We start from the raw sequence: 17,059 nt of genomic DNA on the forward strand, positions 1-17,059 counted from the left end.
ATTCTTTTAGATTTACTTTTTTTCTGTGCTTAAACGAATCTATTGCAGCTCTTAGCTTATCGAGCTTATCCCTTGGCAACCTAACTTCCATAGTTAGTGAATCGACTTCTAGACCTAAAAATGTTATTGTCGTTGTGGGATACACTGTTTTCTCGTTCTTAATTGGGATACCTATGTCATTACATAATTGAAGGAAGTTCTCTAAGGATTTCAAACAATTGTTTGAATGAGCTGGTCCCATAAAAAGAAAGTCGTCCAAAACATGAACACAGTTAGATTGGTAGTGGTATTCCATTACCCAATGCAATGAAGAACTAAATCTTTCAAATAAGTTACAGGAGTAACTTAGGCCCATTGGTAAGGTCTTGTCGAAATAAAACCCACCTCCTACTCTAAAACCCAACAATTCGCGATCTGATGGATGGACTGGAATGATTTTAAAGGCATTTTCAATATCTGTCTTTGCAAACAAGACCCCCCTTCCAAGTTGTTTTAATAAAGTAGTCGCGTCATTGATGGTTTGATATTGAACCGAGCAAATATCCTGCGGAATCCCATCATTTATAGATTGTCCCTCGGGATAAGATAAATGATGTATTACTCTAAATTCCCCTTCTTGTTTTTTGGGTACTAAACCTAATGGTGAACACTGAAAATTGTTGAATGGAGCATTTTTGAAAGGTCCCGCTGCTCGACCACAAGTACCTCATTATTTATTTTTTCTTGAAGGATAGATAAATTTTGATCAGCTGATTTTAAGTTATTACAAAACCTCTGCTCACGAACACCCTGGAAAGGAATTTTAAAACCCTCTGTAAAGCCATCAACTAAAAATTTTTTGTCACTCTCATTGTATTCTGATAGCCAATGTTGTAACCGTTGAGGATTCACGGGAGTTACTATATCAAAGTCATTATTTTGTAAGTTTAAGGGTTGACTGTTTACTTTCTGATGACCCGATTTGGGGGGTAGATTTTTGCTTATTTTTGTTTGCTGCATTGGGGAGTTTTGGGGTTGATGGGCAAGTTTTTCTACTGTGTTCCCCACCACAGCGTTGGCATGTGTGGGAGAATCTGCAATCTTTTCTATGACAAATTCCCTGTTCGGAATTATTAAAGTTGTAGCACACGAGTTTATTATTCCCTGCCCTCCCCTTGGTACCCTGTAAGGTACGAAAAGTAGGTTTTTGTGTTACTCCCTTTAACTTTGACTGAATACCGGATGCCAATGCCTCTTGGTACAATTGGCGTTTAATTGGTCCCATGGGAGTTTGGTTGGAGATATTTCTCTCCACTGACGAAAAGTTTTGTCATACTGAATGGCTGCTGATGCAGTAGACTGGTCAGCAAGTTTTTGAACAATAGACGCATATTTCATCAATTTTGTGGCATCATTTGTGTGCCTCTCGCAAAATATACTAATGAATATATGAAAAGCTTTCATCCATTGAGGAATGGATTCAATCTTAAGAGGGGTGGATTTTTCCTTTACAAATGTTAAGCCATCATCACCCTCTTCGATGGAAAATTTTACTTGTTTTTCAGTTGGCTTTAGTAAAGTGCCAAAATCGACGAACTCGTTTGCCCATATTATTGATTTAATTTTAGAATCAATGCCTAAGGCTAAAGGCTTTGAAATACTTTCTGGGGCTTCAAGGAAAGTGTTAGAAATACCCAGATTAACCGTAGGCTCCACAGCGCTGTCATTGGCCGCTTTTCCCTCAGGCGCTGAAGGACTTGGCATTATAGCGGTGTCAGAACTAGTCTGTTGTTTGGATATTTCATCCATTACCGCCTTCGTAATATCAGGAATGGCTGCTTGTATTGCGTTTTGGATTTTATCCACGATTTCCTGGTCTTTCGACGGTGCGCTGCGTTTTGGTTGAGACTCTGTTGGCTCCGCAGCTTTTGTCGCCCGACTCCTTTTTCTCTTAGGTGGCATGTTCCTACCTTGAATAAAATACGAAACTTAAGTGATATCATACAAATCACATGCTTGTTGTAAACTCAAACCAACTTCCCGTCAGGAATCTTCGCCTGATTACAGATCCGCTTGCCCTGGCACAATGAAGATGTACCAAGCGCTCGTGTAAACATGGCTTTTAAAAAAAAATGCCTGACAAAAATGATTGAGTCCAACATACATGTCTATGCTCAACATGGTCATATCATAGCCATAGTTGAAAGCGCTCATACTCAATTGAATTCGTTGAATAAAAGAAGACATAATAACTACTTAATGTACGCATATGCACAAGTGAGTAACTGAAAGTGTTTGCACACAAATCATATTTGTATCAGAACATATCGTACATTATCATAGTGCCCGAACATAGAAACATAATACACGTGCGTACATACAAATACATAAAGTATGTGCCATAGCACATTCCTAACCGTACGTGTATCAACATATATATGAGATGCATTAGTGCCAGCTCACTGTGCAAACTCATACTTTCGGGAATGTACGTTTACAACTGTGCCAGCTCACAGTGTATCTGATACCAACATAAAATGTTACCACTTGTACTGTACACAGTTTAAGTAGCGTATTTTTTATCTATGTTTATGACATTTCATATAATTGAGATCTCAAATACAACATGCAGTAATTAAACGCAGACATACTGATTACCATTTATAATTATAAACCATTGTCCACTAACCGTATAAATAAGACTACTCATTACATATTATAATTCATAATTTGCTAGAGATCATGCAGATGTTGAATAGACTTATCTTTTTTAGTTGCTAATGAACCTGAATGAAAATGTGCTGCTTATGTTGACGGACCATACATTGTAGATGTCCCTGCTACCAATCTTATTTTAAACATTGGATAATTGCCCCACGCAAGTTTCTGTAGTAAATTCGCATGCCCCATTCGTTGTTCAGATGGACTCCATCGCAAAATACTGGACGCTGGCTGTTTTTGACACCTTTTATATTCCAGTACTGCAAACAGTTTTTTCCTAACAGCCCCCTCTTCAGTATTCTATTGAATTTTATTACTAGTTCATTATAAATATTTATATCTAATACCCGTGTCCGATATCTCGGCATCAGTTGGCAAACAATTATCTTTTTAATGTTGAAACGACGGGCAAATGTTTCCGCAATACAACAAAGTCGTAAACATAACTCATAAGCGTATGTTTCATCAGCCGAAGTTGTGTCCAGATCGTTACCACCTAAATGTAAGATGAGAAAGTCCGGAGAAACGTGCCTAAGTTTTTGTTCTAACGCCTGCAAGTGGGAATTATTTGTCAGCTTTCCTCCACTTATACCATAAAATGTTACAAAAATGTTTGTATTTAAATTCAAGTTCAGAAATTCTCGATTTTGATTTACATAGTGCTCAAATCTTTTAACATGTGAACTTCCAGCAATCAAAACAGACGCCATTTTGACTGTTTACCGCAATGCATCTTGGATGCTGGGCAATATATAAATAGCCACAAAGTTCACTGGGTCATTCATGGTTCCAAGACCGGTGTAACCGTGAAAACTGTCGCTAGTGCTCAGTGTCGCTCTTAATAGAATATATAGGGAAAAGAGCGACACTGAGCACTGGCTTCTGCGCATGCCTAGGGATTTCGGTCGCTTCAAATCGAAGCGGTGTCCCACTGAATTTAATTCCATGGTAATAGTCTCCAAAGTCGTAGATTTTTATGTTTTCTTTGTTTATTTTAATCTTAAAAGAAGGCAAGACAAATAAAATTTTAAAATTTTAGAACTTTTCATTTTTTTTTTTTACCTCGTATAGAATTATTAAATGATCTTTTAAATTTCTATATTATAGAGAATAAACGGCTACACATTTAATCGCGGTAAATTGAACAGATACTTGTATTTAAAAAAAGAAGAAAAAACATGCCACAGTCCCTCAGTCATTTCTTAATAGGTGTGAACCACGCCGTGGGCGTTATCTCAGACAGGTGTCAAAATTACCTGTATGTTAATAACTAACAAACATGCACAGCTCCCCATGGTCGATTGATAATTTGATACCAATTAAAGGTGTGAACGGAGGTGAACCGAGAACTGAAGTCTAGTAACGAACCTTAAATATCTATAATTTATCAAAATATAAGTTGAAAATATATATAAGTTCTATCAACCAGTTTTTATTTAGCAGATAAATAACGAGAAACACGCATAATTATGAAGAATGAGCATCAGTGAAAAGTGTCGCTCTTCAAAATGGCACTTTCATATTTTCTCAGACCTGATTTATGTATCTTCTATAAAACAATTATACAGTAAAATTTCTCGCCGGTTTCAGTTGATATATGTTAGATGATTTAGGTATAATTTAAGAATTCTAGAAGAAAAAAAATGTAGAAAATAATTATTTTGAAATAGTGCTGAGTGTCGATCTTCAAAATGACAGTTTCATATTTTCTCAGACCTGACTTATATATCGTCTGTAAAACAGGTATACAGTAAAATTTCAAGCCGGTTTCAGTTGACATAGATAATTTAGGTATAATTTAAGAATTCTAGAAGAAAAAAATGTAGAAAATAATTATTTTGAATTAGTTATGAGCATCAGGGATAAGTGTCGCTCTTCAAAATGGCAGTTTCCTATTTTCTCACACCTGACTTATATATCGTCTGTAAAACAGGTATACAGTAAAATTTCAAGCCGGTTTCAGTTGATATAGATGATTTAGGTATAATTCAATATTTCTAGAGGAAAAAATCGTAGAAAATAATTATTTTGAAATAGTTATGAGCATCAGTGCTGAGTGTCGCTCTTCAAAATGACTGTTTCCTATTTTCTCACACCTGACTTATATATCGTCTGTAAAACAGGTATACAGTAAAATTTCAAGCCAGTCTTACTTGATATAGATGGTTTAGGTATAATTCAATAATTCTAGAGGAAAAAATTGTCGAAAATAATTATTTTGAAATAGTTATGAGCATCAGTGCTGAGTGTCGCTCTTCAAAATGGCAGTTTCCTATTTTCTCACACCTGACTTATATATCGTCTGTAAAACAGGTATACAGTAAAATTTCAAGCCAGTCTTACTTGATATAGATGGTTTAGGTATAAGTCAATAATTCTAGAGGAAAAAATCGTAGAAAATAATTATTTTGAAATAGTTATGAGCATCAGTGCTGAGTGTCGCTCTTCAAAATGACAGTTTCCTATTTTCTCACACCTGACTTATATATCGTCTGTAAAACAGGTATACAGTAAAATTTCAAGCCAGTCTTACTTGATATAGATGATTTAGGTATAAGTCAATAATTCTAGAGGAAAAAATCGTAGGAAATAATTATTCTGAATTAGTTATGAGCATCAGGGATAAGTGTCGCTCTTCAAAATGGCAGTTTGTTTCATACTAGTATTTAGGGGAATTTCAGACTTTGCACACCGGCGTTATAATACACAAAATAATTCAGCTGATCATCTTGATAAATTACATTTCCCAAGCTTTCTTGGAAGGAAAGATATATTCCTTATCAACAGATTTGAGGCCCAGTTTAGTAAATCTGCACAATTTTTTATGCAAATCTGCAAATTAGGGAACTTGTAATTTTTCTGCACTACTTTCTTCTCCTACCGATTCTAAAAATAATTAGTGGGATGTACTAAGTACACAACATACTGGTATTCCTAGGCATGTGAATTACTAGTATTGATACTTGTATTATATTATTTAATGTCATATCATTTCATACCCGATATTCTTCCCGTTTCATTTATTGAGTTGCATTCCTGGTATATATCTTACTATATTGATATCGATTATTTTTTATTGAATATGGTATAAATTTAATACCTTGTAAAAGGAACGATGTATCGTCTGCAGCGTGTTGTAGGATTTTTATTCTCTAAGCACGAGTTCTTTAGTAAAGCCTATTAATTCTGGCGAATTGTGAATCTTTTTCGACATTGTTTCCACTATAAATAAAAGAAGCAGTGTTGAGACTGGACACCCTTGTGTCATTTTGCATTTCTTCCCATCTTTTACACTTTCTTTCGAACTTGTGCTGACATTTTACATAGCAATTCCCTATACATGTACGGCCTGAAGATTATTTTTAGATAGATATGATGCATTCCAGTAAAATGCGTTATTTTGATTTTGAATCTGTGTTCCTCTAAAAATTGACGCTTTCTAAATATGCTGCATCTGAATCTTGCACTTTAGTAGCATAAGACGAAAAATGGGCGACCGGTAAAGCAGGTGTACCCCAGTCTTCAATTGCAAGAGGTTTTAATGTTACGCACAGCACCATTTGTTACGCACAGCAACGATAAAATATAAAAATGCAACACCAAATTAAATGTTCGCAAAAATACGAGATACCACGTGTAATATCAGCAGCAAAGAATCACTTCAGAGAAATACTAGTACGTAAAAGTGAATGTAAACAGTGACGTCATCTACAGCATGAATTATCCCTAAACTGCAAAGACCATCTAACAATACCCTTTTCAACTGACTAAGACATTGCAAAAGGATTATCCATGCCAGTGTTCTGGTCCCACAGCACCCCATGCAAATATCTACTTCAAAGATCTCAGATCAATGGAGTATGACCACAGCATCACCATTGAACATTTTGGTGTAGCTAGTCCAGAATGTTTATCAGAGAGCCTGTTATTGAAGTGCTAGGGTTTCGTAATGAACATTAGACAGAAAACTGCCTCCAGGATGTTAAAAAAGTTGATGGTGGTAGTTTAGTGGAATGAAAAACGGTATTATACAAGAGTAAGACTGACTTGGTTCGTATTTAAAAGGTCTTTGATGGTAAAAGGTACTCTATGTTCTACCTGAACACGCCTATTCAATTTTGCAATGACAACCTCATTCTTGCAAAACAACAGAAACCTGATTCTGCAATTGTCACCTCGAGATTTAAACCTAACTAAGCAGCATTAGACAAAACAGAAAGACATGATCCATTTGCCAAAGACAATCACATCCCTAGACCCTGCAACAGCTGACTAAAGCTCTACATTTGGAGTGGGAGAGTATTCCTATAGAGTTTTTATAACACACATTACCCTTTGACTGTAGATTTCAACTTGCCTGTGAACTACCCCCTGACTGCAGACTCCACTTTGACTATGAACCCCCCTGACTGTAGACTCCACCTTGACTATGAACTATCCCTTGACTGTGAACTACCCCCTGACCGTGAACTTCCCCCTGACTGTAGACTCCACCTTGACTATGAACAACCCCAAACTGCAGACTCCACCTTAACTATGAAGTATCCCCAAATGTAGACTCCACCTTGACTGTGAACTACCCCTGACTGTGAACTACCCCCTGACTGTACAATCCAACTTGACTATAAACAACTCCAACCTGTAGACTCCACCTTGATTGTGAACTATCCCTTGACTATGAACTACCCACTGACTGTAGTTTCCACATTGACTATGAACCACCCCTTGACTGTAGACTCCACCTTAATTATGAAGTATCCTCAAACTGTAGACTCCAATTTGACTGTGAACTACCCACTGACTGTAGACTCCATCTTGACTGTGAACTACCCCTGACTGTAGACTCCACCTTCACTATGAACAACCCCATGACTGCAGACTCCACCTTGACTGTGAACTAACACCTGACTGTAGACTCCATCTTGACTGTGAAGTTTTTATTACACACATTGCCCTCTGACTGTAGATTTCAACTTGACTGTGAACTACCCCCTGACTGTAAACTCCACATTAACTGTGAACAACCCCCTGACTGTAGACTCCACCTTGACTATGAACAATCCCCTGACTGTAGACTCCATCTTGACTGTGAAGTTTTTATTATATACATTGCCCTCTGACTGTAGATTTAAACTTGACTGTGAACTACCCACTGACTGTACACTCCACCTTGACTATGAACTACCCCTGACTGTACACTCCAAACTGTAGACTTCCTTAATTGTGAACTATTCCTTGACTATGAACTACCCTTTGAACCTTTACTGTAAATTCCACCTTTATTGTGAACTACCCGCTGATTGTAGACTCCACCTTGACTATGAACTACCCCTTGAACCTTGACTATGAACTACCCCATGAACCTTGACTGTAGACTCCACCTTGATTATGAACTTCCCCTGACTGTAGACTCCATAGATGCCACCTTGACTATGAACTACCCCTTGAACCTTGACTGTACACTCCATCTTGACTATGAACTACCCCTGACTGTACACTCCAAACTGTAGACTTCCTTAATTGTGAACTATTCCTTGACTATGAACTACCCTTTGACTATAGACTCCACCTTGACTATGAACTACCCCTTGAACCTTGACTGTAGACTCCACCTTGACTATGAACATCCCCTGACTGTAGACTCCACCTTGACTATGAACTACCCCTTGAACCCTGACTGTAGACTCCACCTTGACTATGAACTACCCTTTGAACCTTTACTGTAAATTCCACCTTTATTGTGAACTACCCGCTGACTGTAGACTCCACCTTGACTATGAACTACCCCTTGAACCTTGACTGTAGACTCCACCTTGACTATGACTACCCCATGAACCTTGACTGTAGACTCCACCTTGATTATGAACTTCCCCTGACTGTAGACTCCACCTTGACTATGAACTACCCCTTGAACCTTGACTGTACACTCCACCTTGATTATGAACTTCCCCTGACTGTAGACTCCATAGACTCCACCTTGACTATGAACTACCCCTTGTACCTTGACTGTAGACTCCACCTTGACTATGAACTACCCTTTGACTATAGAATCCACCTTGACTATGAACTACCCCTTGAACCTTGACTGTAGACTATGAATAACCCCCTTTGTATGAGGGGTCTTTTTTGTCCCAACACCTATTGCAACACAAGACCTCAATGCATGCTGTCTCATCCAAAGGAGCAGTCTCCACGTCCAACAGTGGGATTTGAAACCACAACATAAGAACCAACCCCTTACTTGGCAACTCTAGAAAATTTCTAACCACTGCACCATGCATGTGACAGCACAGCAATTTAGAAGATCCATAAACTGACTCAAAAAAACTTAAATTGTTGCCCAAAAGCAAGAAAAATGGTATCACTAGGATCATCAAAATAATTGGTCTAGTATCTGTCTATTTATCATAATTATCATGAAACTATTAACAATAAAATATACTTTACATGCATTTCATACTCTATACTATACCTCTCATACTGGCCTATCTTGGCCTTTGAAGAACATTAAAAAAGGTATTTTTTGCTCATTTTTAATCATCTATTATTTACAAGTCTACCTATTATTAAATCAATGAAAGTTCTATTTGTGTAATAAAAAAGTGTTCTTGTGCAGTTCTCTTATTCTATAAACCTTTCAAATACATGTATATTATTGTCCCTGCCTTTGCAAAAGTGGGAGGGACAATATAAATCTCATTCGTCTGTACTTCTGTCAATCTGTAGTACTGTCCATCACAAAAACTTTAAATTTGGTCATAATAGTAAGATTCTCAGCCAACCTTGGTCTTTCAGTCAGGTGATGTAACCTAATTAGCATCTGAAACTTACACAGCTTTTCATTCATGGCTGAAATATAGATTTCGGCAAACATCAACAAGTTTAGAGATAATACAATGAAAGTTTGTTGTACGGCAAGTGGTGGGGCTTAATCACATTTGGTGATGTGCCATATACCCTGGAACTAAAAGTGAGAGCCTGCCAGGGATGATCCTGGGTTGGGGTCTTTAAACCAAGACCTTTAAGAAGGGAGGAATGTGGCAGTCAGCCCAGTTAGATCGCCAGTGACCGGATAGCTCAGTTGGTTATTTGAGACCTGACCGGAGATTCAGGGGGCCACGGTTTGAATCTCAGTCTGGTCTGCATTGTTTTTCTCCTCTCCCATAAAAGGAAAAGATCTGAAGGGGACATCAGATCATTAGAGTGAAATTACTCCTACTCTCAGCATAGCTCTATCATGTCTATTAACAATACTCATTTTCTTATACTTGTACTGTCTTCACTTTTTTATAGAATAATGTTTAGGAAAAAGTATAATAAATGTTAGTACAGTAAGAAAAAATGTATGTTAAGAGAAATTTTATTTGATCAAGCCGTTCAATTGAATTTCAGGTTAAAATGTAAACAATTGTTAATCTGTCATTAAACACTTACAACATGTGTACAAACTAATGAATTATTTGGATTTTATAGTAATTTAAAATGGATTTCAAATTTAATTTAAAGTGTAAAAAAAAAGATAGGTCAATTTTTCAACAAATTCATTTTCTCTGATACTTTGATCTTTTGCTCTAGGATACAAAATCCTCTTCTTTATATGATATGAAAGAAATTCAATCACACATTTTTGTCCACATAGTTTGAAATATGGCCTGTAAGAAAGTTGTGAAATCAGACATTCAACGTTTTTCAACATTTATATCAATTAATTTATTGAAAACTTGCATGATGCTGTTTATAAAGACAATATTTTTGTTACTGGTACTTGAATTCAATAAGTTTAGTTATAATGATACTGGTAAATTTGAATATTAAGATATTATGTACAAATAGAGCATACATAAAAGTGTCAAAATTGAAAATAATTCACAAGTAACTTCGCTACACATAAAGTTATCTCACGAGAAATTGTATAATTCAATTTAAAAAAAAAAAATCAACAGAATGATTCCAATGGATCCCAAAATAAATTGTGTCAAATTAAGGAAAATTGAACTGATAGTGTTAGATATTTCATCACAATATTTTATCTTTAATACTTTTTATCTTTAACCTCTTGATATGACATTGACCTTTACAGTACATTAAACATCTCGTAATATGTGTCCAAATATCAGCCCTCTACTATATATGGAACATAAGTTACACTGCATTTCGTAACAGACTTACAGTCTGTACTGCATTTAAACAGCATTAAGCCATTCTAAAATGTGAGCTACCAAGTGACCAATACATGTATATAGAATTCTCTGATTTTTTTCCCCACAAAATATGTCAATTTTTGCTTAAGTAGCGCATAAAATATCTACCAAACTAAGCGATTTTGTCGTCAATACTGGGCAAGTTCTTTTAATTGAGAGTTGTCTTACTGGTAGCTTGTCTAGCATTGTAGTGGATATGCAAGATGTTTTTTTTCACTTTACTATCTGGTTTCATCTCTTTGTATGATATATAATTTTATATTGTGTGTGGACTCTAGACATGGATCATGCTGATAGATGTTTGAAGTTATAAATCTAAGTTTATCATCACTGTAATGAAAATGAACTGTCTATCCCAACATTAACAATATTTCAGTGACATTGCATCTTACTGAACGGTGTGTCGATTTACCCAAATGGAGCCAAAGATGACTCAAATGGACTTCTGTAGACTTTATATCAAAACTAAAATGCATCTATATATATATAAAAATAATTGTTTATTTTTGCATTTAGATATTCATATTGTTGAATATTCAGAATAATGGCTATTGAAATAAATGTGTTTTATGTTTATGACAAACATTCAAATTACTGTATATAAAAAAAAATTACTTTATTCATTACAATTAAGCAAATTATTTTAAAATATATGAGTTTACCAATCAGAAAATTTCACAAAGTTATATTCTTTTTTAGTAAATCAGTCACGTAGCAACAGGGGGCCGGGGGCTTGCTCCACCACTATTTTCCAGACATAACTTTTAGTTTTACTGTATTAAAAATGTTCATTGAAAGCCCCCCTCCACCACACACACTTTCAAAAAAAAGATGCTACATCACTATAAATGATATTACTATTTTATCATAATTAAGTCCCTTTGCTTAAATCGACGCAATTTACTGAATGTCACCTATCATGGATCATCATTGAACATATAATGAATCAATGTGAACAGAACTCATCTAACCAAAAACTATATGATGAATAATGATTGAAAACTGCTCAGTTTTTAATTTATGACAGAGAATGTTAACACCTAAACATTCATAGGGAAAAATCCACATTAGTCTTTGTGTACAAGAAAAAAAAACTTTTCAGCATTATAGACACATTAAAACCACAATAAATAGAGGAAATTCGCGTCACAACTTTATTTGAAGTATTCTATACTGGTTGCAAGTGGCGAGACCATAATTTACTGATTTAACCTTACTTGTGTCTAACATTACATTTATCGGTAAAACAAACGATAATTATTTTTATTTTATCTTGTTAAAATACTGTTTTACTTACAATAGATCGGTTTTGATTGCGAGATTACTAATCATAATCTGTTCTCTCGAGTGCAAACAGCTGATTAAGTTGGATGCCGATCTCGATGTTTAAAAACATTAAACAGTTTATAGTACACTTCTGCTGTCGCTTTCTTTTCCCAAAAAGTTTTTTTTCAGTCAATTAATAAATATTTAATTAAATTAGTCATATATTGCACTTCTTCTTATGTAATTTTAGAGATGAACTATCACATGAAAGCCTAGATCAGATGCCGATCGCGATGCAATAGCGTCGAATGTCAAACACTTATTTTTCAAGATTTTGCTGAAAATATTCAAAAAACCAGAATTCTTTAACAGTCTTGGAACTTTATTACTTCGATTTTACTTCATTTTAAACACTAATTGCGTCTATATAAGGCAATTACAACTTTCCCTGGGTCTAATTATACGAGTGTCGAATTGCACGGCTACCGCTTTTTTCAGAGCGACACTGAGCACTAGCGACAGTTTTCACTGGTACACCGGCAAACTGGCGCGAAGCAGAACAAAGAAATTCAAGTCAACATACGTAAACGTTCACAACATTTCATTTACTCCTGCTAAGTTGTAATTACGATGATGAGCGCATGAAACAGGGTGTCCATAGCATCGTATTAACGTATTTCGCCAGTCAAACACAAAATCCGTCAAATATTGTAAAGCATACACAAAATTTTTAGCATCCAAAGAATCTCACCAATGTACCTATATAAAGGATAATCCAACAATAAATTGAATTAGAAATTCTTCTAACAGAGTAGATTTATGTACCTGCGATAACAAGTGATTGAATGGCTCACAACAAAAACAAATCAAGATGACTGGCGAATGTATGTTGACAAGGCAATGCACGCTGGAAGAATGAAGGCGTGCGCAAAATTAGCTGAATCTGGTCAGTTGCTGATAAGAGATTATCAGATTACGAGAATGTAAACTGGCGAAGAGAAAAATCAGAGTTGTTCTTCTTGCCATGTCAGATGTTTTACATAAATCAATTTAATGTTGTAAATTAAGATTTTGTCAGATTTGTGAAGAAATACGCTTTAGACAAATAGGGTATGAGGGGACTAGAGAAAAGAATTTGTAATCTACCTAACAATAAACTTTCGACTTCAGTTGTTTATGATAAGTTATATTTTCCGTGCCATTATTATAGACCTAATGTAGAGAGATTTTTGCTAGACAAGGCCTGCTTCGCTCTGCTCTATACTGGGGTGTTTGATTTGCAAATAAAAAAAAAAAACCTGGGTCATCTTTAAAATAATGTAAGCTTGTCCTCTCCTGACTCATGGTAAAATAATTGAGCAGGTAGGTAGGCAAGAATTTTTTTTTCCCAGAATGTTTCGGCATATTTGTTGACAGGATAAGAATATCATGTCCTGGAAGTTTTTTGAGTCGGGCCATTTTCAGTCGGTTGGTCTGGAGAAGGCAACAAACGTGTATATGTATAGATCTAAAAAAATAATGTGCTTGCTTGAAAATGTCTAGAAGATGTTAAACAGTCGTTATTAGCAGGTTTCTGAAGGCATAACTCTATTAGTGGGTACAATTTAAACCGATTCTAGTGCATTCTGATAATTCGGGAAGTAAAAGGTAAAAATGATGAAGCAAAATCTAGTAGCACTTCTTTTTGTAGTAGCTTTTCTTGAAATAGATAAATAAAAATTGCATGCTGTTTTAAAAACATTTCAGGTATTTTCACAATAGGGGTAGGGTGTTGCATTCGTGTCCAAGGCACCCTTGATCTTCTGGTAGCTCTTTTACTACATCGCTTAACACAAGCATGTCTATTAGTTCTACATTTCATATAAATACATTAATTTTCCTTAATCTGTCTTCGATTGATTGTATGTTTTTAACGTCCCATTCGAGAATTTTTCACTCATATGGAGACGTCACCGTATGCCGGTGAAGGGCTTCAAATTTTGACCTATACTCGGCACTCAGGGTCATTGAGCAGTGAGGGTTCTTTATCGTGCCAACGCCTATCGTGACGCGGGACCTACGTTTTAAAGGCTATATCCAAAAGATTCTTGACTTTCACTTCTAATGCCGAGCGTTTATGGAAGGAACAGTCACTACCTATGTTTACGTCTGAACCCGGACCTCCCGCGATCACGAAGTGAACGCCCACACTAGGCTACCGTGACCGGTAATCTGTCTTCAAAATGCATAATATTATTCGAATAAAAGCGTGATATTTTCATCAAACTGGTAAAAAAAATGGAAAAATTTCAAGCCGAAGTATTTTTAGATATGATACAGCCAAACCACGATATCTCGAACTCGAGATTATTGGGACGTCCAAATCACACCGACATATCTAAGGTATTCGAGATACAGATGTTCGAGGTACCGAAATGCAACTGTATATATAATTTAATTGATTAGATGCGCTTTTTAATTGTTTGATGATCTCAATTACATGTACACAATCGAGAACAATTATAGCTCTCAAACATTAAATTAGGCCTCTGAAGAAATAATTTTTTCGTATCTCTTTCATTTTCTAAATATTCCTTTTATTTATTGTTTTAGGGTAAAGTATGAATTGTTCTCCTGCAAAAAAATTGCTATTAACCGAGGCTTACATTTTATTCTGTACAAAATATCAAATTCTAAACATTTTGCAATGAACACAAATGCAGGAAATGGGTGAAAACCCAAAAGCCCCGACGCTTCACTTAAGTTTTTTCATATAGGCGGGGATAAGTACTTTATATGTATGGTCTATGGTCTCTAAATTATGGCATTGTTCCTACTTTTGTTATTACCCAAATCTTTACATTGCAACTTTTTTTACAGATATTTTAAATTTTATTTTTAAGATGCATGACAGTAAATTATATTACATTTTTTTCCATCAAATCTACCCCTTTTTAGAATGTGGAAATTTCTGGAAGTACGCTTATAACATATTATCGCTACCCATGGCTTGAGACAGGGGAACCTTGCCTTGCCCATAAATTTATAACTGATTGTTGATACTGATCTTACGCCATTAAAACATTGGACAATTCTTCAATCTGATTAAAGCTCTCTGTCTCCAGGTGGCAAATAGACCTTGTAGTTACAATGAACTGCTTCAATTTGATTTGGTACAAAGATAAGCTATGGCCCCTGTCACATTATAGAGAATATAACCCTATCATTTAAATAAATAATCTAGCTAAACAATCTGTGTATAGTTGATAATGTTTATTAAATTCTTTTAGCATTTTCAGTAAACAATAATACTGGACTTTATTAGATCAAGATAATTGATAAATAGTTTTTACCCATGCTTCTTCATAATAACACCTGAAGTACAAATATATGCTCTTTTTTTAATGATACATATAATCTTATCTGGTTTGAAGGAAACTTGTTTGAAAATTGTCACAGATAAAAAATATGGCTTATAATTTTTCACTTGGTTGTTCATTTCCAGGTAGGTACCAAGTGTATCTCTTTGATACTGTCAGAAATGTAGAAGACATAAATTACAAATGTACTAATATTTATTCACCATGTACTTGATTTCATTGTTTTGTGTTCCAGTAAATGTAAAAAAGTTTAGTGATAAGAAGGCTAATATTTTCTTCCAGACGTTTGTAGCCCAGTAGGATATAAGTATACTTAGCACAACACCTGAGAACTCAAGGGTAGATGTACTTCAGAACAGTTGGAAACCATCACTGTACTGTTGAAAAGGTCACTTTCTATTTGGAATGGCATCACTAAGACGTCATGTCTTCGATTCATCAGTATTGATTTGTCCATCACTGTTGGATAGCTACTCATTGATAAGCTATATAAGAACAAAAATAACTTTTATCACATAGAATATTTGGAAATTTCAAATAAACTAGGGAAAGAAACGTGTAATTTGACAATCATAAATACATGTAAATAAAAGATCAATCAAGAGTTTTTATTTGAGACTTTTTTCTTCTGTAAGGTACAGTTATTCAATTTCATTTTCTTGAAAGACCTGTATTAAGCTGAAAGAATTAAAGATCTTAGCTATCAACTGTTTGACCTGACCTAGGAAATTAGAGGCAAAATTAAATTAATGGGTAATTATTGTAATGGGAGTAAATATCTGAGTAGGTGTTTCATACGTATGTCATAATAACAAGAGAGTAATTATTTTTCTCAAAGTAGACCTTTATTTATTACTGCTTTATGCATTGAACATTTCATTTTTTTAGCATACAATGTAACTGACAATTTTCCTGCCATTACTCATATTAAAAGCATAAGTAATATGAGAGGAGAAAAATCTACAGCACTATTTCATATCAAAATGTGATCATGGAAGAATTGAAACTTAATAGGTCGTAAATGATAATTTGACAGATTTTGAAGGACATTTCAATACATTCCAATTTTAATACCAGATAAAATCTTTGTTACTAATACACCTGATGTACACTATTATATTGTCAAATTCTAGTGAACAATCTGAATAGATGGACCAGTATCATGACAACCATAAATGGAGAAAAACATTAAAATTCTAGTTCTTGTTTAACTTTGTCCTTTGTTTTAAACTGAGAAAATAAATTGGCATTGAGATGCAACTGATAGAAGTACAGTAAATTCTCAGTATTTTGAACATGGTTGAACTGTCAAAATCAAAAATAACTCGAACCATTTTCAGGCAAACTAGTTGTACTTTCAGACAGATCTAATAAGCCTCCTCTTTTACAATTTACAAATATCCTGGTTTCTTAGTAGGGTGAATATGGTATTTTTTTCTTTTACAACCCCTTCTCTTGTTCAGTTTATTGCAGTTTCATATTCATAATAAATATTTAATTTTGAACTCTTTATATACCTTACATTCAAAATGA

At 35.0% G+C, this 17,059-nt stretch overlaps 1 protein-coding gene across 1 annotated transcript; it reads right to left on the minus strand.

Moving 5' to 3' along the window:
• Nucleotides 1-1,200: 1,200 nt before the first annotated feature.
• On the minus strand, nucleotides 1,201-13,232 carry LOC134231352 (uncharacterized). The gene is made up of 2 exons (XM_062713300.1): nucleotides 12,993-13,232; nucleotides 1,201-1,949 (listed from the first exon to the last, which is right to left on the minus strand). The coding sequence occupies exon 2, from the start codon at nucleotides 1,939-1,941 to the stop codon at nucleotides 1,201-1,203; it is 741 nt and encodes a 246-aa protein (XP_062569284.1). The 5' UTR covers nucleotides 1,942-1,949; nucleotides 12,993-13,232.
• Nucleotides 13,233-17,059: the final 3,827 nt, after the last annotated feature.

This window comes from Saccostrea cucullata, unplaced genomic scaffold (assembly GCF_032062105.1).
Source record: "Saccostrea cucullata isolate Sc308-1 unplaced genomic scaffold, CSIRO_AGI_Scuc_v1 ctg104, whole genome shotgun sequence".
NCBI lineage: Eukaryota > Metazoa > Mollusca > Bivalvia > Ostreida > Ostreidae > Saccostrea > Saccostrea cuccullata.

Excerpts from the sequence above, each read along its gene's own strand:
- LOC134231352 (XM_062713300.1), bottom strand. The coding sequence starts at position 1,941 with ATGCCACCTAAGAGAAAAAGGAGTCGGGCGACAAAAGCTGCGGAGCCA.